This window comes from Asparagus officinalis, chromosome 10, assembly GCF_001876935.1.
Source record: "Asparagus officinalis chromosome 10, Aspof.V1, whole genome shotgun sequence".
NCBI lineage: Eukaryota > Viridiplantae > Streptophyta > Magnoliopsida > Asparagales > Asparagaceae > Asparagus > Asparagus officinalis.
The window spans coordinates 69,344,665-69,367,666 of record NC_033803.1 but is presented as its reverse complement, the minus strand read 5'-3'; the positions used below and the strand labels follow the sequence as shown (position 1 = coordinate 69,367,666).

At 37.0% G+C, this 23,002-nt stretch overlaps 3 protein-coding genes and 1 long non-coding RNA gene across 5 annotated transcripts in view; 3 read left to right on the top strand and 1 right to left on the bottom strand.

The window, feature by feature from the left end:
* Nucleotides 1-1,933, top strand: part of LOC109825985 (uncharacterized protein At2g27730, mitochondrial) — a 5,027-nt gene extending 3,094 nt beyond the window's left edge. Inside the window, exon 3 of the mRNA XM_020392920.1 lies at nucleotides 1,498-1,933. Coding sequence (XP_020248509.1) covers nucleotides 1,498-1,704 — 207 coding nt within the window. The 3' untranslated portion in view covers nucleotides 1,705-1,933. The remainder of the gene's footprint in view (nucleotides 1-1,497) is intronic.
* LOC109825006 (vesicle-associated membrane protein 727-like) lies at nucleotides 3,734-7,573 on the top strand. The gene is made up of 6 exons (XM_020391663.1): nucleotides 3,734-3,862; nucleotides 4,877-5,133; nucleotides 5,226-5,421; nucleotides 5,497-5,617; nucleotides 6,239-6,301; nucleotides 6,794-7,573. Exons 2-6 carry the CDS (start codon nucleotides 4,944-4,946, stop codon nucleotides 6,938-6,940), a joined length of 717 nt encoding a protein of 238 aa, XP_020247252.1. The 5' UTR covers nucleotides 3,734-3,862; nucleotides 4,877-4,943; the 3' UTR covers nucleotides 6,941-7,573.
* Nucleotides 10,101-14,400, top strand: LOC109825008. Of its 2 annotated transcripts, none has more exons than XR_002242878.1 (2): nucleotides 10,101-10,399; nucleotides 12,113-14,400. It is a non-coding gene; the product is annotated as an uncharacterized LOC109825008 (long non-coding RNA). The 2 variants fall into 2 exon arrangements; XR_002242877.1 differs by lacking the exon at nucleotides 10,101-10,399 and adding an exon at nucleotides 10,406-11,896.
* On the bottom strand, nucleotides 17,907-23,002 carry LOC109825005 (rho GTPase-activating protein 1-like). The gene is made up of 5 exons (XM_020391662.1): nucleotides 22,272-23,002; nucleotides 20,615-20,735; nucleotides 20,416-20,535; nucleotides 18,845-19,075; nucleotides 17,907-18,608 (listed from the first exon to the last, which is right to left on the bottom strand). Exons 1-5 carry the CDS (start codon nucleotides 22,559-22,561, stop codon nucleotides 18,144-18,146), a joined length of 1,227 nt encoding a protein of 408 aa, XP_020247251.1. The 5' UTR covers nucleotides 22,562-23,002; the 3' UTR covers nucleotides 17,907-18,143.

Sequence of the window (23,002 nt, the reverse complement as noted above, 5' to 3'; positions counted from 1 at the left end):
TACGCAATTATGGTCTGGAGTTAAGTTGTGAGCCCTGTGCCACATAGCGTGGGACTTATTGCAGTTCTATTTTGGACTTTTTCATTAGAAATGTTTTATGCCAGCCTCTGCGAATTTGTATCTTTTTCGTGATCATATATCCTTGATTGACCTCCCATTTTTGTACTTCTTCAAAATGTACATCAGTTTGATGGACAATAGGGATACAGTACATATTACCAACTCAAGTAGAGTGCAGCATATGAACCTGTTCGGTAAACATTCAAGTTCAGCATTTATTTCGGTCAAATAAATGTCAGCATCTGAACCTGTTCAAAAGATTCAGAAATGGGGCATTTAGGATCCTGACCCAATTTTCCATCAAGCATTCATTGGTAATTAGATTTTAGTATGATATGATTTGTTATATAGAATCATACTCATAGCTAAGACAAACATTAAAGCAAAATAGAATCAGATTCCCATAATTTAGTTCCCAAGAGAAAGTCATACAAAATACGAGATGGTCAGCAGAACAGAAAGTAGCTGCCATACAATATTTTTCGATCTTTTGGCAATTTTTGAAAGCTTGCATGTATTGTGATATAGAAGTATTTTTGTTAAGAGTTATGCTTGCTGGTGATATTGCCGCCTTTGACATCTAACAGTCTATTGTTGACAATGAAACAAAAACACTTGGATGGTCCTTTTGTAAACGTCAACTTAAAATCTAAATGCTTTTAGTAATGCAGATCTGGTCTATAGTTTAGTAGAAATGAGGGCATGTTTGATTGGTGATAGTCGGTAGGCCATGTTTCAATTACAATATAGATCAAATACGCTTGTTTGGCTTGTGCTTCATAAGTACACTCTGCAATTGCAATTATATTTTATGCTTTAAGAGTCTAAATCATGTAGTTTTAGCTGCACTCAAAATGAGTGAAGTTGCAAGTACATTTTGGAATATATGCTGAACGACAACTATAGCAATCCAGCATTTTTTGTCATAATGACCATGTATTGACTAGTTATTGTTGTAATACTATGTAGGGTAAATTACATATAAACCCTCAAATGTACTTCAGATGTACGTAATGCCCCTCAACTAATTTATTAGCGCTTAGTACTCCTGAATTTCCATTTTTAGAAAACTTGCAAGTGACACCCTCTTCATCATGAATTGGGGTGGAAGAGGTTTTTTTTCCTTGCCTTTTCTTTTATGTGTGTATTGTTGTTGCTGCTGGTTTTTTTTTTTTTTTTTTTTTTTTTTTTTTTTTTTTTTTGGGGGGGGGGGGGGGGGGGGGGGGGGGTTTTTTTTTTTTTTTTTTTTTTTTTTTTTTTTTTTTTTTTTTTTTTTTTTTTTTTTTTTTTTTTTTTTTTTTTTTTTTTTACAGAAGGTACATTGTTTTTCCAACTATGAATAACTGCACAAACCCTAACATGATTATTATCATTTGGTAATCCAGTTATATGGGTTTTTTTGTGTATTAACTTGATATACTATGAAATATATAACAGGGTCCTAAAGCAGACCAGCCCCCAGCGACAGCTGAAACCCCTGCGAGTGGCGTGAAGCCGAGTACCACAGAAACCTCTACTACAGGCGGAGTCTCAACTGACAAGAACCGAAATTATGCTGTAGTTGCTGGAACAGTTGCTGCTGTTAGTGCCTTTGGCTGGTGGTTCTTCTCCAAGCCCAAGAAATCCGAAGAAATTGTTGATTGATAAGTGCAAGATTCATGTTGAATCACCTACCTTTGCTTTTGCGAAACTATTTTCCTTGAGTTTCTATCAGTCCATCATAAGGAACTGAGCTGATAAGTTTATTAAAAGAAACTATGTCCGTTCGTTGACATTGGAATGGATTAAAAGCTCTGTTTTTGCTATGAACTTGGTTTTTTTCGCTTTATAATTCTCAAATCGAAGTAGTTTTACAATTTGATGGTTGCGACGATGGATTCTAAGTTCTTGTTGCTTGTAGCTATCTTGCATGTCCCTGGTAAGTGTGGAATGCGTGATCTCGAAGTATAATCGGATATATGAATTTTGTTAAAAATGTGCTGGTTATTGCAACTATTACATTTTGAATTTGTTTAATAAGGAGTTTGGTTTTTTCCTTTTTTAATATTCTGTTTGCTTATTGATACTGCTTATTGCAACTGTTACATTTTGAATATGCGCCGCGCACAACAACAACCGTATCGACATTAACGGTCATGTGTTGACTAGTTATTGTCGTAAATATTATATGGGGTAAGTTGCACATAACCCCCTTATTTGCACCTTCAGTTGCACGTAAACACCCCTCAAACTAATTTACTAACACTTGGCACCACTGATTTCCCATGTTCGGAAAGATAACTGGCAAGCAATACCCTCCATAATCATGAATTGAGGAGGGTCTGGTGCTAGTGAGTGGGTTGAGAGGTGTTTACTGCAACAGAAGGTTTAGATGCACTTCAGCAATGTGGGGAACCCGCAGCCGACAATGTTTCAGATAGCTGGGAACGGAGACATAATGATGATCATAAAAGGTTAAATAATACTGAGAATAAATGTTCTGTGTCGTCCTTGGGAGGAGTGCTGGCTAATTGCCAAGTAGCAATTTTTTGTTATGAAGAGGTTCGACTGAGTCCGCCTTTCGAGTCGCCTTTGAGGAATGAAGCTGACTCGTCTGGGGGAGTAACGACTCGTGGGATAGTATATTTGTGAAGAATAGGGGATACCCCATAACATCATCTAACTACAATATTTTATTTGATCGCTTAAGGTTTAGGATTTAACTCAATGTTCGCTTTAGTTTATACCAAATCTCAATAGTTTTTTATATTAACAATGTCAATGTAAAATGATCTTGCCCATTGGCAAAATTACCGTAGTTCTTACATCAAAAAGATATTTTCAGTAATGTGATCAGATAAGGAGCGCCGACTTTTTTATATCTTTTTTATTTTTTAAGTATTATATAAAAAGAGAGACATTACAAATAAGGGTTTGTTTAAACGATCTAATTTTAAAATATGAAATTTCTAAAACAAAAGATATCCACGCGCTCATTTGGCACATCAACGTTTTTCTCTTTTTATCTTAGAATATTATGAATAAAGAGAAATATTATAAAGAAAAAGCTGGTGGTTAAACTATCTAATTCTGATTTTTAAATTTTGGAAAAAACATCCATCCATCCCCTTCATTTTAATTTCTTTTAACTTTTAAACTATTTGGGGGGAAAATTCATCTCAGATTATCTAATTTTTAATAATATATATGCTATAAGTCATTGGTATATGAAAAAAAAAATTGTTCAATTTAATTTATAAGCATGTGTATATGACTAAAGAAGAAATCCATAAAGACCAAACCTTTAAAACTACGCGCCAATAATACATTTTCAGTTCTTGCTATCCGCTCCGTATTACTTATTCCACGTGTGAAACTCACCCGTGCAAAGCACATGCAAAACACTTGCGTAATTTGACCTCTGCAAAACAAAAATTATAATTACTATACACCCGTGCGTCGCACGTACTATATTTCTAATGACGGTAACGCGGAAATTATCAACGGGTTTCGAAGCGAAAGCAGAGACTGGATCCAAACCCGTACTCCTCAGCTCGGGATCACGCTTCATAATTATTAATTCCTTCCGCGGCCTCTTTATCAAATACCATAAATACCCCTTCCTTACCCTCAAAGCAACCACGTACGTGGCACGAAGCCTTTGCCCACCATAAATAAACCAAACGAGTGGCATAAACGTCATTTGAACCCCACGCATCTCTGAAGAACGAGGACTCCCCAGAGAACTCGAGAACTCGGAGGGGGGAGCGAGAGAGGGTGACGGGAGATTGAAGTCGAAGCAATCAAATTAGGGTTTTTTGAGGTTCGATCCGTTGACTTTTTCTCCGTTTACGCATCTAGATCTCTCTCTCTCTCTTTTTTAATAACTCTTGTAATAATTCCAATATTCGTTCCAACTGTTTCCTGCTAGATCTAGGGCATGAGTTTTCTGAATTTTTTTCTAATTATCGTTAATTTTGTTCTTAGTGAAGCTTATTTAACTTATGCTGCTGATCAAGGGATAAACTTTTGTAATTGTGGGCTTGGGTGATTAGAACCCCAAGTCTAAAGAGCATCTCCAACAGCCTCGCTATCTCATGTCCTAGACTAAATATAGGGAGTAGGAGGAGGAAAAGTTACTCCAACAGGCTCCCTATATTGGAAACTAAATATAGGGAATGTGATTTGATATTCCAAATCAAGGATACCCTATATTTAGTCTTAACATATGGAGCATTGTTGGAGCAACTTTTCCCCCTCCTACTCCCTATATTTAGTCTATATTTAGTCTAGAACATGAGATATGAAGCCATTTATAGAGCATTGTTGGAGCACTTACTCATTATTTGGCTCCCTATTTCCTAAGATGAGAGATTTGCTCCTCAAATATAGGAAAAACCTAAGATCACTCTTGGAGACCCAAGAACTTTCAGCATTTTGCAGTAAACCGCTAAATACTTCTAAAATTGCACTAAACCCCCAATAGCTATTGGATTTGGAGGAAACCCCCAATAAATTTTCGTGTTTTGCAGGTAACCTCCATGATAGCGTTAATCCACATTTGGGATCGAAAATGTGTGGCCAATGCAAAATGCGGGCTTACGACGTCATGGGGGTTATCTGCAAAATCCGGAACTTTATTGGGGGTTTTCTACAATTCCAATGGTTATTGAGGGTTGAGTGCGCTTTAGAAATTTTCGGGGGTTTACTGGAAAACACTAAAAGCTCTTGGGTTTTATTGAGATTTACCCCAAGTCTTTTCTTGGTATCATTTGTGTTTGTGTGTTAGAGATTACTCAATAACAAGTTGAAGGCTTCTTTTATTTTCTTTTCACAGTTGGATGAGCTTTCTGTAGATATACAATCAATTTGGTTGGTATACTGGAGAACTCGCTTTGAGAGCCATGAGTAAGCAACAATTGATCTATAGCTTTGTGGCAAAGGGAAATGTTGTTCTTGCGGAACACACCTCCTTTTCTGGAAATTTCAGTACAGTTGCAGTTCAATGTTTGCAAAAGCTTCCTCCAAACAGTAACAAGTTCACGTATTCTTGTGATGGACATACGTTCAACTTCCTCGTTGATAGAGGATTTGGTATGGTTTCATTGTTGTTTTGTTCATTGGTTTAGCTATACTTCTTACATAAAGTGACGGGGTTTTTCTTTTTCTTTTTCTTTTCTGTGTAGTTTTCCTTATAGTTGCTGATGAAGCAGTTGGAAGGAGTGTACCGTTTGTGTTTCTAGAGAGAGTGAGAGATGACTTTATGAAACGCTATGGGTCGAGTGTTAATGTTGAGGATCCTCACCCGCTAGCTGATGAGGACGACGATGATCTGTTTGAAGATAGGTTTAGTATTGCCTATCAGCTTGATCGCGAATTTGGGTATGTAATGATTATAGAGATGCTATCATCTTTTTTCTAAAGAATTTTGGACGCATCTAACTCTTGTTAAAACAGTCCAGTATTGAAGGAGCATATGCAGTACTGCATGAGTCATCCTGAAGAAATGGGAAAACTGTCCAAACTGAGAGCTCAAATTACAGAGGTTAAAGGAATAATGATGGACAATATTGAGAAGGTAGGACATTTTAACTGCAGAGTTGATTAATGGCCATTTCTGAATTCTGACTTTTCTCAGCTTGGGAAGTTGAGGAAGCTTTATTTTTCGAGTATCAATCACTCTTCAGTTTTAGACTAATGTTCAGTCTTACCCCACTTAACATACCTTTAAAATTTAAATACCCTCGTTCATCGAATTTCTTGCTTGTGCTAGTGGTGTTAGAATTAATACGTTGCTCCATTTCCTGTGATTTTATTTGCTTTACAGTGTATGTAACTGCTTCCTCTACCTTCTATTTTGTTATGGTAAAGAGGTTATTACAAGTTTAGATGGAAAATGAGAACCAAATTTGCTATCTTATTATGCTAAGTCTAATGACAAACAAAGTCTTTGTCCCAGAGTTTTGGAATCGGCTACATGAATATCATTGCACTCAGTTCTATTGAGGACTGTTTCTTCCGTAAAGTTAAATCACCAGAAATATTATGTTTCATTATATTGAATGCAGAAGAATCTGACTTAATTTGCTGAATTAGCTAATTCATTTTGAGATGCCAATTAGATTCCCTTGAAAGAGTTATGCATAGGATCAAATTGCATAATGACTAGTGATCCGACTCCTGCTTCTACTTCGCACAGGTTCTTGATCGTGGTGAAAAGATTGAACTTCTAGTTGACAAGACTGAGAACTTGCAGTTTCAGGTACTCTCTGGACTCTTGCACTAGTTGGGAAAATAAAAGGGTAAAATTCACTAAACTATTAAGGTATTTTCTTTTAAAAAAGGACGATAAACTATTTTTAAAGAGTAGAGTACATAAACTTTCAACCAGCTGAAAAAAATTACATGGTAATTTAGTGACTTTGAAACTTCATGATAATAGTTGAAATTCCATGATATTTGCAACAATGTATAGTTCATGATAAATGATAATTTAGTGACTTTATTTGAAAATCTTCTGTAGTTTTCTAGAACATAAATAAGAGTTTATGGTATATAATTCATGGATTTTATTTTATAGTATGTTGCATGTTTTATCGATTTGAAAGTTTGTTATATTTTCCGCTACTGAACATAATTTATGATAGTTCTGTAGAAAATCTCCAATAGCTCATGATAGTTGTACAAAATTTATAAAAATAAAATATACTAACTTTTCACTCATTATTGCTGGTTTGTGGTAAATTTGTATTAGGCTGACAGCTTTCATAGGCAAGGCAGGCAACTTCGACGGAAGATGTGGCTTGACAATGTCAGATTCAAGCTTATCATGGGAGGCGGTCTCGCTTCCCTCATCCTCATCATATGGCTGATGGCCTGTGGAGGGTTCAAGTGTTCATGAGCTAAAACAATGAGTCCCTAGACTAATCACCTTCATATTTCGTTATTCTGTAAAATTCGTGCTGTTTATATGGTTATTTCCACCCTTTTATGCATAGCAACCTACACTTGGTTTGCCTTCAAATGACAATGGTAGCGACAGTTTCTCTTGCAGCAACATCTTCTGTTTGTTGTTTGATGAAAGATATATAGGTTGTTATTCCAAAGGGTTAATTGTGGGTAGAACCCCTGTAGTACTGCTGTTTTATTGACCTCCTCTAGTCTGTTGTTGCAGATAGACCCGTGAGTGAAATTTTTTTTTATATTTTAAATAGCCTCGGGAAGTCTATTTGTCCAAAAAAAAAATCTCTTCCTTTGAATGTAAAACAAAAATTCATTCAGGGAGTCTCAACAGCGAGACTGCAGCAACAACAATACAGGGGTTTAGCTGCAAATAAGCTTATTCTGAATGTGCTACTTCTGCTGGAGCCTCTCTTTTGTGTAAATTCCTCCGGAGATTTGTTAACTGAGTAATGCTTGACGCCTTGTGATCCGGTTTCCTTTCATCTGTTTGTTCAAGGAACTGAGCAGGATTTTTATGTGAAGTGAAATGAATCTGTCGTAATTTGAGGTGGCGTTTGTGCCCGCTTTGTAAATGATTTGCTGTATTTTGGTGCCCACATTGTTCACATATTTGCATCGGTATCTGCTGTAATCGGTCTTTGAGCCTGGCCCTCGTGCCCACATTGACTCTAAGTTTGATATCAGCAGGTATGTCAAGTGTACGCCGCCAGTGCCCTCCACGCCTCCTCTCCGTTGGAAACAGCAGAGTTTGTGGCGGAGATGGACCAGACAGTGAGGAGCGTGATAGTACAGTAGTATTGTTTCATGTAGATTTCTTCATCCAGGTCACTATAAAGAAAGACAGTCTTCACATCTAACTGCTCGATGTAGAGATCTTCTACTACTCAACAAGTTTCATACCATAAGCAACAACTCAGAACACAAAGATCTACAACTATTACTGTAGCATTCAATGCACATCTGAAGTGTGCATTTCTATAATATATTTTCTTCATCTTTTTCTCTCTTGGTTGACTAGAAACCGACTTGTGCCTAGGAAACATTCTCAAATGATAAGTTATTAACATCTCGTTTTTTTTTTCTTTTATCTAAAACTTAATTATAAATAACAAGATAGTTCATGTACGAAGAAGGTGGGAGATAATGGAATCTTAAAATATTTATGACATTTCTAACAGGCAATAACTTATTCAAGTATCTACATCTATAGTAGTTATGTAAGAGGATATGGGTGTCAAAACTTTTGATTTTCCAAAATATCCCCAACCTATTTAATATTATCATAATATAATTATTCAAACATGCTAATGAAATATAAAGAGATAATATATTAACCTTTCAACTTCCGCGAAGTATTTTGGTTGTAGAAAAAAAAAAGTTAATGTGTCTCCCTCCTATTGGATAATGAGTTGGCCATCATTAATGATGGCCAACTCATTATCCAATAGGAGGGAGACACCTCACTTGTTCCCTCTATTGGTCTCATATTTTGGGTCATTGAGGAATTTTTCTTAAGAAATAGAAGAGAACATAATTTTTATTACTTTATTAAAATATTAGATGAAGTAATCACCAAATATTACTTTCCTCCAATTCCCCCTCGTAAAGCACAGTTATGGTTGCACGACCTCTTCTCTCTAACCACCTTCAAAATTCTACAGTTCTTTCTCCATCTAATAAATATGCAATTTTTCAATTTCGGTTCTATATCCAATTAAACCATTCAAATTCCAATCTATTCCTACAAGGTGTTAAACTCCACCTATATTATTTTCTCTTTTTCTTCTTGCAGCTAAACATCGTCATTGAGATGTCATGAAACTTGTGATATTTAGGTTATGTAATGATTTCAACATCTATAATTCATTTCTTATTATATGGTTATCAAATAATTCTACATATGGATTCTCTCTTGTGCAGAGTACAAAGTCATAGAAAAAGCGACAAAGGTAAATCCACTACTGCTATTTTAGGAGTTGAAGCTCCATGAGAAGTTGACTGCGGAGCCAACCACAAGATGTGATCTTCAACATGTATATTTTATTTAGATGATTCAAGATACTCAGAAGAATCCAAATAACATCAACATGTATCTGAATGGCTAGAAGATCATGCATCGTGAACTAAGTTATGGAGAGGAATGTTTATCGCTTAAGAAGAAGGCGCCATAACCAAAGCAATAAGAAGAGGAAGTATATCGCTTAAGAATACAAAAGTTTCGTCTTTGAATTTTATTTTTAAGCAATAAGAAGAGGAAGTCTATCGCTTAAGAATACAAAAGTTTCATCTTTGAATTTTATTTTTTTAAGGTTCTTCTCTTGTCTTCTTATAATCTTGCTTTAGGTGCTTTAGGACTCCAATAATCAGCTCTAATGATACTATTTAGTACATAGAATAATCGCAAGAAGAGCTGAATCATTCAACTCTTTGGTCATTATTCCCTTTAAAGACAAAGACTACATAAAGAATGCGAACCATAAACATAAAGATATTCAATCACTTCAATAGACATATACTTTATACAAAAACTTATGATAATGATAATATTATTAAATACTTTTATATTCCCAAAAGTGTTTTCTCATTTTTAGATAACGCACTAAACTTTATTGTCTAAAATAACAATATTATTAAATAAGATCTTTTAAATATGACAACATATAAGTATTGTGAAAACATTTATTTCTTACTCTGAGTTTAATGGACTTCATAATCATAATTTTTATATTCTATAACTAAAGATGGAGATTCTTACAATAGGGACTTATAATAGAAATGGATTTCATCGAAGTCATTATGTTGGAGAAAGTAAACGAAACGTACCATCAGGAGTAGGGGTGCAAAAAAATCCAGATATATTATATCTGGACCGAGCGCAAGCTTATCCGTTTATAAAGCGGATATGGTAGGAAAAGATTGCAACCATTCGGACACGGTTTCGGTTCAGTTTTAGTTTTGGGTTTTCATTCGGGTCCGGATACAGTTTCGGTTCGGTTTTAGTTTTGGGTTTTCATTGCGGATACGGTCCGGATATCCGGATCTATATAACTCAGGTAATTTTTATACTTGGGGGGTTGGGTCGGGTGTTTATATATACAACCCATCTTATCATCTACCCGACCCGATTTAAGTTAAATGAAAGATAGCGAGATCAAAACCCTTCGCTGTTCTTCTGCCCTAAAATTAACGATCTCAAAGCCTCCGCCCTCCGCCTCCGCCTTTGACCTCCGCCCTCCGCCTTCGACCTTCGACCTCCGCCGTCTCCAAGCCTACGCCTTCGACTTCAGCCGTCTCCAAGGCTCCGCTTTCGACCGACTTCAAGCTCGTCGGTCAAGCTCGGCCGACCATCAACAGCGACCTCCGAAAATTTTCCTCCTCGGTTTCTTCTAACACTAAGGTGAATTCGAAACTCTAATTGGTTGAATGAAAAGCCCTAATCTGTACGATAAAAAAAAATCCTGATTTGTTTGATTAAAAGCCCTAATTTGCTATCCTTTATTGACTGAAAACTGAAAAGACCTAGTTTGTTTGACAAATGATTTAGCTTAAATTTTTTTCTAGAGCACATGCACCTTGAATTAAAGAAGTTATAAGCTAAAACTTGCTTCGGAATTTGGAACTACAAGCTACTAAAATTAGTGCTCAAAAATAGAGAATGCACATTGATGTGTAACTGTTAAGTTTGTAATGTCAATTTTTGAAAATTATATACCACGAGAGAGTGCATATCTGAATATGTGTAGCAATGTTCTGGATATTTTTTGCTTGCAAGTATATTCTTTTACATTAGAAAAAGAAGAGAATAAGTAATATTCTTTTATTCACTGAACTATTTCTAATAATTTCACTATTACAACGAACACTCAAAATTCTTTCAAATTCTTTACTCCATTTTTTTTTCCTTTGAGTCACTTTATCATTTTCATGTCGATAGACTATTTTGAAAGTGAAAAAAATTTATGAACACGTGCAATGCATGTGCACTATGTTGCTTTTATTAAACTCATATGTAAAAATGTAACCAAAATTTTTAAAATTTATATTAAAATATGTAATTAAATTAAGTATATGAAATTCCAACTTAAACTCATTTCTTATAAAATTTTCTAGTGTGATCAATCTTTCATAAACATTAAATTTATCCAACTGTCATCAATTTGTGCCGCAATTATTTGTACATGCAAATAATTATGATTTTTAATTTTTATTTATTTTGATTCATATAGAACATGCATTTATGATCTTAAATTCATAAAATACAATCCAACCATATTAATTTTTATACATTAGCATGAATTAATCTACAATTTAAATATCGTAAAAAACACGCATTTCACATCATATCGTTCATGTAAAGAAAAACAATAACACAAAACCATAAATTATGATAAAAATTAAATTTAGACACTTAAAAGTAAATCACAACATAGTTCAGTCATAACAGCATAGGATTGAAGCAATCTTATACCATTAGTATATACTTTGTGACATGTTTTTGAAGAATATCCTTAGTAAACCAAGCCCACCCTTTAAACGTCCTAAAGGCCGCGTTTTTTACTCCGACTCTAAACGACTCGACCCGACTCGATTTTTGCCTCCTGAGAGGGAGCACTGCACAGTCTGGACCCAAAACCCTATAATTTAATATGCACCCCCCGTCTTTGATTCTTGAGATCCCTCCAAAAAACCAAGAAAACCAAAAAAAGAGGAAAAAAGGAAAAATTGTTATTAGTATTCTTCGTCTTCACGGTGCTGATGTTCAATTATTATTTTTTGGTTCTTGAATTTTTGGTTATATGTCCATGGGGTCTAAGCCGTGAACAAGAAGCATAAGCCTCTACAGAGAAAATCAAATCAACACCCAGTTTCTTCATGTAACCTTACAATAGAAATGGTAAATATCTTTCCCTTTGTTTTTACATCGTCAAGTTCTTGACATGCAAGTAAAAATAAAGTTTATATAACTATTTTAAATTCTTGAAGTGAAGGGAAAAAACATGTCATTTCACTTTTTAGAGTAAGTAGATTGTCTCATTGAATATAGGAGGAATTTTGTAGATTTTATATTAATATAAGTTATGTAGATGTTTGATATGTTGATGATTATCAGATACCCCCAGATCTGATTGCGAAGATGAGAAAAAATTGTGCGACACTTGTTAACAATGTTACACAGCCTGGATCCGCACTTGCTAATTCAGCCTCCACTGTTGTCTTCATAAAACATTCTATGAACAAACACCACGTTTTATATTAACCTCCCTTCAGAAGGATGCCCCAACTTGAGATTTAATACATAAAAATATGTATAGATTTCTTTGATACATATTGTCAAAAATGTAATGATATTCTCACGAAACTTCACAGAGAGAATACAGACAAGTTTTTGCTAGATCTGGAACAAGTCATTGGGGGTCAATATAGGTATTCAGGCTTATGATGATGGCACCAACAAGAACTTCGCGGTAGTAATTTTATATTTCACTTAACGATTTGAGTTAATCTCATATCCGCCTGAGAAGGAGTTTGTAAATTACACGAGTAATAATGAATTTTTTTCCCTTTTTTAATACCCCTTTTTTCCCCTCTGTGGAACCTTTAATTTTTCGGGAAAAGTGGTCATTATTACTCGTGCAGCTTACAAACTCCTTCTCAAGCGGACATGAGATTAACTCAAATCGTAAGGTGAAATATAAAATTACTATCGCAAAGTTCTTGTTGATGCCATTATCATAAGCCTGAATACCTACATTGACCCCCAATGGCTTGTTCCAGGTCAAACGAAAACTTGCTTGCATTCTCTATGAAGTTTCGTGAGACTATCATTGTATTTTTGACCATAGATATCAAAGAGATCTATACATGTCTTTATGTATTGGATCTCAGGTTGCGGCACCCTTCTAAAGAAAGATTGATATAAAATATGGTGTTTGTCCATGGAATGTTTCATGTAGACAACAATCGAGGCTGAATTAGCAACTGCGGATCTAGGCAGTGTAATATTTCATCCAGAAGAAGATGATGGCCTTGTCTGTATCTCTGTGAAAACTGATGCGCTTAAGGAGGCAATTCTTGGAACTCTTTCAAGGAATCGTACCCAGATGATATTTGGCTTTGGTTTATGTTTCGATAAAAGTTTTAAGTTGTCTCACACCTCCAACAAAGCTACCGTCCATTTTTTCGGTTCTTCCGATGCTCAGCCACAGAGATATCCTTTATAATTTGCTTTCTGCATCAAGAACTTGTGATGTTTTTTTATTAGATATTGTCTTTCCTCGACTTTTATGTTCCTATTCCACACCCGTCTGGGACATCATTGATTCCGGTGAGGAACTTAATTTTTTTTCTCTTTACACCGCTATACTTTTCTTTTCGAGTCTCATCATATTTTGCAGTTAGGTGCTATATGCAATTTGTATTCTGATTTTTACCTGTATGTTGCTGCACATCCGTACATTGCTTTCATTAACTTGTTATTTTTGTTTTATCCATTATTGTGACAATTTCAAGTTTTCTTTTGAAACGTGACATCTATGTTGCATTGGTTCTTCTATCCTACGCTTCACATCTACTCGGATCCTTGAATATATGCATAAAAATTCATATGTGTAATCAATTGTATGTCCTACATTTGGCATCAAATTCCTGAAACTTGTTGGAATAAGGCCAGGTGCGTCTCAGCCCATATTCAGTTTAAAGTTATGATTTTAAATGATTATTTTCATATTTACTTGAGAACTATGAGGTGATGTGCTTCAATTGTGTCCTCGTACCTTGCCATTTACAAATTTGTCATGCCCTGTCCCTGCACCCGTACTTGTGTCCATGCAGTTTAGCATGCCATTCTTCAACCTTCATACTTAAGACTATACTGTTCTGCAGTTGAATGTCCATTTAGGGTTTTTTTTTGATATTAGTCCCTTAAATCATTAGCATTTTGATATTAGTCCCTCAAATCTTCATATTTTGATATTGGTCCTTTAAAAACCGTTAGTGTGTGGATATGAGTCTTGTTTGTTGGTGTTATAATGTTAGGTGAATATTCTGTTAACTCTGAACATTTTTGCGTGGATTGACCTCTGATTATAAACCCAAACCCATTACCTATTTAACTCATACCCAACTACAATCCTAAAAATTTGCAGCAATAAACTAAAGTGGCGTAGGTTCAAACCAGCAACAATACAGGGGTTTAGCTGCAAATAAGCTTATTCTGAATGTGCTACTTCTGCTGGAGCCTTTCTTTTGTGTAAATTCCTCCAGTGACTTGTTAAATGAGTAATGCTTGACGTCATGTGATCCGGTTTCCTTTCATCTGTTTGTTCAAGGAACTGAGCAGGATTTTTATGTGAAGTGAAATGAATCTGTCGTAATTTGAGGTGGCGTTTGTGCCCGCTTTGTAAATGATTTGCTGTATTTTGGTGCCCACATTGTTCACATATTTGCATCGGTATCTGCTGTAATCGGTCTTTGAGCCTGGCCCTCGTGCCCACATTGACTTTAAGTTTGATATCAGCAGGTATGTCAAGTGTACGCCGCCAGTGCCCTCCACACCTCCTCTCCGTTGGAAACAGCAGGGTTTGTGGCGGAGATGGACCAGACGGTGAGGAGCGTGATAGTACAGTAGTATTGTCTGTTACAAGCCTCTTAAGGATCATTTGGCATCCGAAGGTTTATTTGCAAATTTTAAAGTCTCTGTCCTTCACAAATCTCTGATGATCATTCAGCATTAGATGGTTTATTTGCAATTCTAAAGGCGTAATGAGTGGCATAACGTGTTGTACAGGGGGTCTATAATTAACCTTGGTTTATTTGCAATTCTAAAGGCGTAATGAGTGGCATAACGTGTTGTACAGGGGGTCTATAATTAACCTTTCGTGATAAATTGAGGCGTAATGAGTGGCATAACGTGTTGTACAGGGGGTCTATAATTAACCTTTCGTGATAAATTGATAATTTACGTGACACCTCAAATAGCCAAGCGTGCGCTTATAATCCTCACAATCCTGTTCATGAATGTATAATGCAGTTCAAACTTCATACAATCTCTACAAGGGAGAAGAAACGTGCATCAGGGGTAACAGGAACAAAGGAAGAAAACAAAAGGAACCAGGTTTGTTTATTAGGGTTTTTTCTAAAACCCCCTTAAAAAGTAGCGTAATTATACAAAAAATAATATCTCATCGTTAATACATAAACACCTTTTTAAAGTTGTTTGTATCCTAGAAGAATTAGTCGCGTGTAAGTTTTTTAAGGGTAATAGTTTTTTAAGGGTAATTTTGAAGAAAGTGTTGTAACAAAAATCAACTTTAAAGATAGTTTATGTATAAATTAAAAATGAAAGGTAGTTTTCGTATTGTTATAGTCATTTTAGTGATGAAAAATAATCCTTAATTAATGGAAGACAAGTGTCTCATATTATGCATAATCAGGTCAGCATATTAAGATAATCAGAAGCCCAGCTCGGTCGACTCAACACGCTAATATCCTACGAGGACGACTTGAAAGGCGTCACGTGTCGACGATCCGAAAGGCGTTACGTGTCGTCCCCCGTCTGAATCGACTACTTAAACACTTCACGCGACAACTCATTGGCCGACACTTTGCTAGGGTGACTCGAAAGGCGGTACCTCTCGACCACCAGATGAGTGGAAAGGCAACGAAGCGCCTCGAGTCTCGAGCACCTCCTGTGCACTGATGACCAATCACATCGTCATAAATATCATTAAATACAATATGAGCGTCATCATTCCTCTGCCTCCAATAGTATTTATGACACATCAGACCACGTCGGTACCGCACACCCCACATCACTTTGCATTAAACCGAAGTGACATCTCCACTCCTCGGCCGACACCAATAAAGTTGAAGCTGACTTGGCCGTCAGCCCATACCCGACCAAAGTTACCACCCTACCCTCCTTCTAGTACTGTAAAAGGAGATACTATTTTTCGTTACAGGATAAGCTTTTTAAAACCATTCTCTAAATTTAAGAACTACTACAGTTTCTTTTACTTCTCCACACAAGCCACCCACTGACTTGATCATAAGAGGAACAACCGTCGGATCACACCCCACCCTCTTAAGATCTGTTACCTGTGCAGGGAAGTACAACTTGCCCAAAAACCAGACATTTAGAGAGTGGGAGGACCTCCGTCAACTTAATCTGTTTTTATTTGACTGTGTGATCCTATACACCAACACGTATAACTACCCTATTCTTAAAGTGGTCTCCAGGGAGGGGAAAGAAAACCTATTTATTAACCAAGAAAACCTGCGCCTTCGAGCCCTATTAACTTCACTTAATTCGAATGGAAGTCGGACTTCTTTTAATGATGGAACCCTCTCTCTCTCTCTCTCTCTCAAAATTAAAATAAAATTCAAACTCTATCAAGCAACATAGAAGTCACAAAAGAATAAAAAAAGCACACAATCTCAAGAAGCCTTCTGAATTCAGGGGATCAGAATCTCAATGACATGGAGAACAGCAACATCCATCTTTCCGTAAGTGCATTTGCAAAAGAAAAATATTTTTACGATCCAAAAATATAGGACCCTACATCATCGAAGCATCTTAAACAACCAAGATAATCTAACGAGACTAAAAACTTCAAAAAAAAACAAAAAAAACAAAACAAAGAGCCCCCGACGTATTATTCATTCTCCTCCCTCTCCACCTCCTCCATCATTCCCTGCTCCTCCCTTCTCCTCCCCTCTTCTTCTGACATCCTCCTCGACGGCCCGACCACTTTGCATCCGAAGCTTCCTCTTCCCTCGTTCGACTGCAAGAGGCCTCTGCACGGTATCCGGATCTCTCTCAGAACAACCTCCCATCTGCCGGAAATGACTTGAAGTAGAGCCTCGTTTCCCGCAACCCTGATATGATGGTTATGTGGAGGAGAACGAACTCTGCCTGGCAACCCATTTCGATCGCCGCAGGATCCAGCAGCTCCTCCTAACCGCCTTCTCACTCCGCCTCCCCTACCGTCCATCGGCACCCCCACGCTCGAGATTCCCGGAGATCCGACATCATTCCTCCGGCTGCTGTTTTGGTAGCGAGCTCGCCGAAGATCTCACAAGGCGTGCGCTGTTTCGTCGTGATCAGCATCCGGATGTCGGCCGTTTCCACGGCACGCTAGTTTGTCGAGCCGCTGCCGCTGGGCGCGCCGGTGCTGGCCCGGCTGCGCGAGGGGGCAGGCCTCGTCGGGCCCGGTTCGGGCCCTCGTCTGTGCAGAACTCCCGAAGAACAGTGTCGAAGGAGGCCCCGGCCCCGGCCTTCGGGAGGAGGCAGGCCCATGAGGAGAGAGGGTCCTGCACCGGTTTCTTGAAGATGTTCTTCAGGGTTTCGGGTGTGGCCATGGCGGAGGGAGGGAGGGGGAGGAGGTGGGTGGTGTTTTGAGGGAGGAGGTTGGATTAGAGAAAGAGAGGGAAACGAGGAGAGGCCGTGGAGGTTATAAGAGGGACAGCTGGTTTTGCTTTGAAAAAAATCCATCTCTATATAAAGGGAAGCCATCTCACAGGGTTCACGTTGGAGGAAAGGGATTTGGATACGGACTCTGTTAATCTGTTCATGATGTGATTAGGGGAGCATTAGTTTTTTTTTTTACTTTATCCTTATCCACCGCATACAAATACGGATACGGATACGTCTCAAATACGGATACGTCTCGGTAACGAAAAATCTTATTCATATCCATCGAAATTGAATACGATAGGGATCAGGAAAAAGGACGGATGCAGCTGACGCGAGGAAAAGAAACAGAATTGATCGTCATAGGACGCAAAAGATTTTAATCAATGGAAAATAGAAATCATGATAATAACATTTTTTTAATCAATGGAAAATAGAAATAACAAATAATGCAAGAACAGGGGTGGGAAATGAGAACGCAAACTGAAGAATGTGTAAAAACTTCTGGTAGGATTTTTTTTTTGTCATAACCAAGTACAGAAACAAAATAACAACAGAGCAATCTGAATGCGTACAAAAACTTGAACACAAAAGAAGAGAAGGAAAAAAGCATAAGATAATTACCAAGTTTTAGAAGCAGAATAAGTTAATACAAAAAAAAAGTATCTGATACAAGGAAAGAAAACATGCACAGACCAATAAATCAACAGTCAGGTGCTAGAGTTTAGTTTCACCTCCATGCCTCCACTCGCTCCGCCCTCGAACTTATAGGCTTCACAATACTGATTCCCTTCGGTTTCTCCTCTGAGGCTGCCAAGCGAATCGACTGCACGTTGAATCTTCGTGATCCCTTCTTGGAATTCTTATTTCTCAGCTTGCTCTTTTTACCCCTTCTAATAGAGAGATCGGTCTCTGGAGATATTTGAGAAGTATCCGTAGCATGATCTTTAGTTGAAGTATCATCAACTAAAAGAGGTTCTTCATGAACAAAAGTTTGTTCGACTGTTTCTTCATTGGAATCCTCAACGTGGAATTTAGGACTGTGATGGCCATTTTCGTCGGATGGACTGGATTGACAAGCTGAAGGAGCTTCTAGAATCGGTTCCTCTCGGGATTTCAGTGTCCTTAAGATCAGCATCTTGAGAAAGTTCATAACTTGGACAGCATACATAAGTGCAGTAAGAGGGTCTGCCATCTGCAGTGAAGGTATATTTATATAAGGTTTAAATGCCAAAAAAACCGCCTTTGCAAAATCCAACAAACTTTACCTCAAACAAACAAGAAATTTTAACATAGAAACTTGATTCTGACATAAATATTAGAATGGGAGCCACTTTCTCATGGAATGCCAAGGATTCCATGGAAACAAACATGCCTCAAGTTCATAAATAGAAGTGATTAGAGGAATATCAGATCATGTCTCAAATTTACCTGAGTCATATTGGGTGCAAAAACCATTGCAACATTCCGGGCATTCATCTTGTTGTGGTGTTCCTCTTGGACAATGTCGGCCATCAAATTGATGGCCCAATCGAGGAGCGCATACTGAGTTGGTGGTAGGAGTTTAACTAGTTGTGCACACTCTTCCTCTGATTGGCATTGCATTACTCGTTCAGGGTTGAGAGAGTCGAGTACTCCAGTTGGAAGTTCTCTAAACCAGGCCTATAAGGGAGCATCATGCAACAAAAAACTATTAGAAGACCATTTTGCTATAAAGAGATTATGTTAATTGTGAATAGACACTCTGTACTATCACCAAGCTGTAGATAGACCCCTCTGCAGTTCTATTGTTGCAGATAAACCCCTGAGCGAAGTTACCCTTGGAGAAAGACATTTTTTGACAAATATACCTCTCTGAAAGGGGAAAAAATTCAGAAACATATCACTCTGGGGTCTATCTGCAACAATAGAACTACAGGGTCTGTCCTCAATTGTGCAATAGCTTAGGGATCTATCCTCAATTAACCCAAAAATAATATGACAAATGATGAGAAACGAGCAAAGGCCATAGGCAAGAAACATTTTGCTGCTCTACATTTTGCTGCTTAGGGATCTATATCCTCAGTTAGGGTAGATTTCTTTAATCATACAATTTTGCTGCTCTACATAAAATCTAAATCTGTTTAGATACTTCGATTCTAGAGGTAAGTATTGAACTCAAATCTTGAGAAGGATCACAGTCACAGGATATGATTGAACAAATTCTAGAAGAGAACTAATTTTTAAATACCACCAGTACTTTTCTCTGGACTTTTATGTTTCCATAAAGTATCCGCATGAAGCAAAGGAAATTTCTATAAGATGGGTATAACATGAGAAAATGTTTTCGCAAGACTTAAGAAAACACCAGTATTTTTCTCTGGGGTTTTATGTTTTTTGTAAAACATTCATGATAGTAAAGGAAAGTTTTCATAAGATTACTATTAAGGCAAGAAACTTTTTCTGCTTCAGGATATATAGTATTAGTATGTAAATAAGATAAGAAACAAGTGTAATTGTAACAAGTTAGAGGTAGAACCGACTAAAATTGCTTGAAAATGGTTGATTCCACTGGTTAGGACTTAGGAGTGATAGGATTCTAGTCAATGGAGCAAAAGACTAAGATAGGCCTAACGGAACATGGATGGAGGCAACAAAAATGATATTAAGAAAAGTCAACCAAGGAAATGGCCATTAATGGAGCTGAATGAGGAATATGACTCATGTAGCTAACCTCAATGTCTTGAACAATGGCTTATTGAAAAAGCAGAACCAAGGTTTTCCTCTCCGTACCCTAGCAATATGAAGCATATTGGTCTTACAGTATTGTAAACAAATGAAAACCAAAGGATGAATTCACAAAGTGGAAATGATAATACAAGAAAAATAAATTGCTATGTCGAATTGCCAATTCAAATAGTTGAAATCATTAATGCAGAAAACTTTCATTACAAACAAATAAGAGCTAAAGGATGCTACAAACAAAAACATTAATACAGTAGAACTGGAAGGTTGAATAGCACCTTGATTAGACCAGCAAGACAGTGAACATCGATACCATCAGGGACAATTCCATGGTTTAATTGGTCCCTTACATACTCTTCTTGACTATTGTCAGCATTAATTCTGAAAATGCCTTCAGCCTGCACAAGCATTCAGAACGATAAGAAATTTTCATAAATAAAAAATGTGAAATTGGTCTATAATTTGAGTCAGACATACCTGAAGCCCACCTTGCTCATATAGGCGTTGTTGCATTAACAAGAGAATTGTTGGAACGCTATTCCCTCTACAATCGAAGGAGCATTGCATTGATTCGGTGGATACACCAAACACACTCACACTGCACTAGGAAATATGAGAATTAGGTCACATGATAAAAAAAAAGTTTAGCAAATGTATACAGACTTTTTGAAGGAAAGTAATTTGCCGAAGTGTGTATGACAATAGATGGTAACAAAATTGGAACAAGACAAATAAGTAACAAAGAAATATTGTGTTATTGTATTTATCATGCGTAACCAACTGATGTCTATAAATAGGGTATCACACCCTCATTATCGCTCAGATAAATAAACGAAGACTGGCCATAGATATATATGCCTTAAATTCATAGGTGAAATTGTCAATATGCAAATGAATCCTTATGGTATATATTACCTGTAAATGATAGCATGATTCTTTGGAGTTAGGGGCTAAGCCTTTTTTATGTTATCTATAGTCTAGAAAGAAAAAGAAAAACAAGAAAGTTACAATACTTGTTCAGTTGTTTTATTGTATACAATATTTAAAGACAGTCGCACTACATGCAGTTAGTTAAAAAAAAGTGTTACATAGTTACAATTCTAAAGAATGAACGGGAAACAGAAAGATTGAGATTTTTAAGAAAATTTATGGTGCAGAACCATCAAGTATGATCAAGGTCTATAAATTGACGGCTAAATTGGATGGAAAAAATGCAAATCGCTAATTCCAAATGAAGATTTGAAAGACTTAAAATGCACTGATATACTTTCAGATTCCAGTGGCACCAAATTAATGTTCTCAAAATGAATGCAAGACACTAACTTCTACAAGAGGATCAAGGTAAGAAAGAATTATAGAGCTTTTAGTTTGAGTTTGAAAAAAAAAACCATAAGCAATAAAACTATCCTCTACAAAAGCCACAAGGCCCTCAGCATCTCAAATTTTATATGAATCGTGTTAATTAAAGCTATATCTCTTTTTTTTTTACCTCACCTGGTAAAACAATCTTTTTTCTTTCAAGACAAAACCCTAATTCAATTGCAAAATTCTAGACAATAGATTTCAGAATTCATAAACACTAATGCACCCGTTATAACTCATATATTTGTTAGCATACAATCTCTAACTCCCTCGCATAAGAAACCCAAGGTTCAAAATCTCAAATGTACCCAAATCAAATACCGAAAAGATAAATGTTATGAAATTGGTCATCCATCCTTAGAACTATAAGATCTATTCGAATGCAGTCACAACTTCAGCTCAAAATGTAATTCAGGAAAACTTGAAGCTCCTTTGTTCAATATTTTCATTTACTCCAAACACATTTACAAAATAAAACAACTCAAAAGAGTCTGAAGAGCTTGAAGCAAATTATAATAATTGACATGAATTTCATTATAACAAGGCCATGCAATTCTCTAATTCCCACTGTGACTCATGAACTCTGTGCAAATTTCAGCATTACTAACACCAAATTTTCCTTAAAAAGAAGAAGCCCACATATTCGACCTTTCAATTGCACACAAAACATCAATGTAGTAAGCAGAGTTCAGAAACAAATTTCTAGTAACCAGCATCAAATTTCTTGAAAATTCACATCAAATTGAAAATTTTTAAATATTTATATATAGACCTTGCACTGGGAGCTCTCCTTGGGACCTCAGGCTCGAACTCAACCGGCAATCCAAGGAACCCATGGAACCTATCAAAGGTGACATGCGCCACGTGTCGCACATCCGTCGGCCACCCGATCTCCATCGAACGGCTGATCTCTTCTCCTCCCAATCTACACCCAACCAAAGATTTCCTCAGCAAAGTAATCAACAAAGCTATGAGCGAAAGCTCCTCCTCTTCCCTCCCCCCTTTGCTCCCCTCATCCACTGGGCTTAAAAGGGTCCGCTGAGATTGGAGCACAGCTGCCATTGATAGGGGTATTATGGGAACACAACGGGAAAAGTGGAGCTAGATGACAAAAAGGTCGGATTTTGTTATATGGGTTCTTTTCTCAGTGGTGAACTCTGGATTGGGTATCCGAATGATTCAGGGATTGAGTTGGATTCAAGGAAAGCGGTGGGTAGCATGCACGGGGGCATTATGGGAAGAACGGGAGAAATTATGGAGCTTGAGTTGGATTGAAGCCAGGATTTTGGGGAATCATGACGCTATTTGTGCTTTTATTTTAGGCATCCTCCCTGTCGTGGCCAGGCTACGGGAAGTTCGGAGAAGAGGAAAGAGTAGAGAAGAAGCGAAGGAGGGGCATTTTGGGAAGAGGATGAGGGCTATTACGCGGCTATTTTTCTATGCTGTAGGGTAGGGGCAAATTGGGAAGACATTGATGGTCTGCGATTCTGTCTCGTTGTTCCA

Bases quoted from the DNA above. Each gene is read 5' to 3' on its own strand.
- LOC109825006 (XM_020391663.1), top strand. From the start codon at position 4,944: ATGAGTAAGCAACAATTGATCTATAGCTTTGTGGCAAAGGGAAATGTT. The intron at 5,134-5,225 runs GTATGGTTTCAT...TTTTCTGTGTAG, and splicing joins CCTCGTTGATAGAGGATTTG to TTTTCCTTATAGTTGCTGAT. The intron at 6,302-6,793 runs GTACTCTCTGGA...AATTTGTATTAG, and splicing joins CTGAGAACTTGCAGTTTCAG to GCTGACAGCTTTCATAGGCA.
- LOC109825005 (XM_020391662.1), bottom strand. From the start codon at position 22,561: ATGGCAGCTGTGCTCCAATCTCAGCGGACCCTTTTAAGCCCAGTGGAT. The intron at 20,536-20,614 runs GTATGTCTGACT...ATGCTTGTGCAG, and splicing joins ATGAGCAAGGTGGGCTTCAG to GCTGAAGGCATTTTCAGAAT. The intron at 19,076-20,415 runs GTGCTATTCAAC...GCTCCCTTATAG, and splicing joins GTCTTGCTGGTCTAATCAAG to GCCTGGTTTAGAGAACTTCC.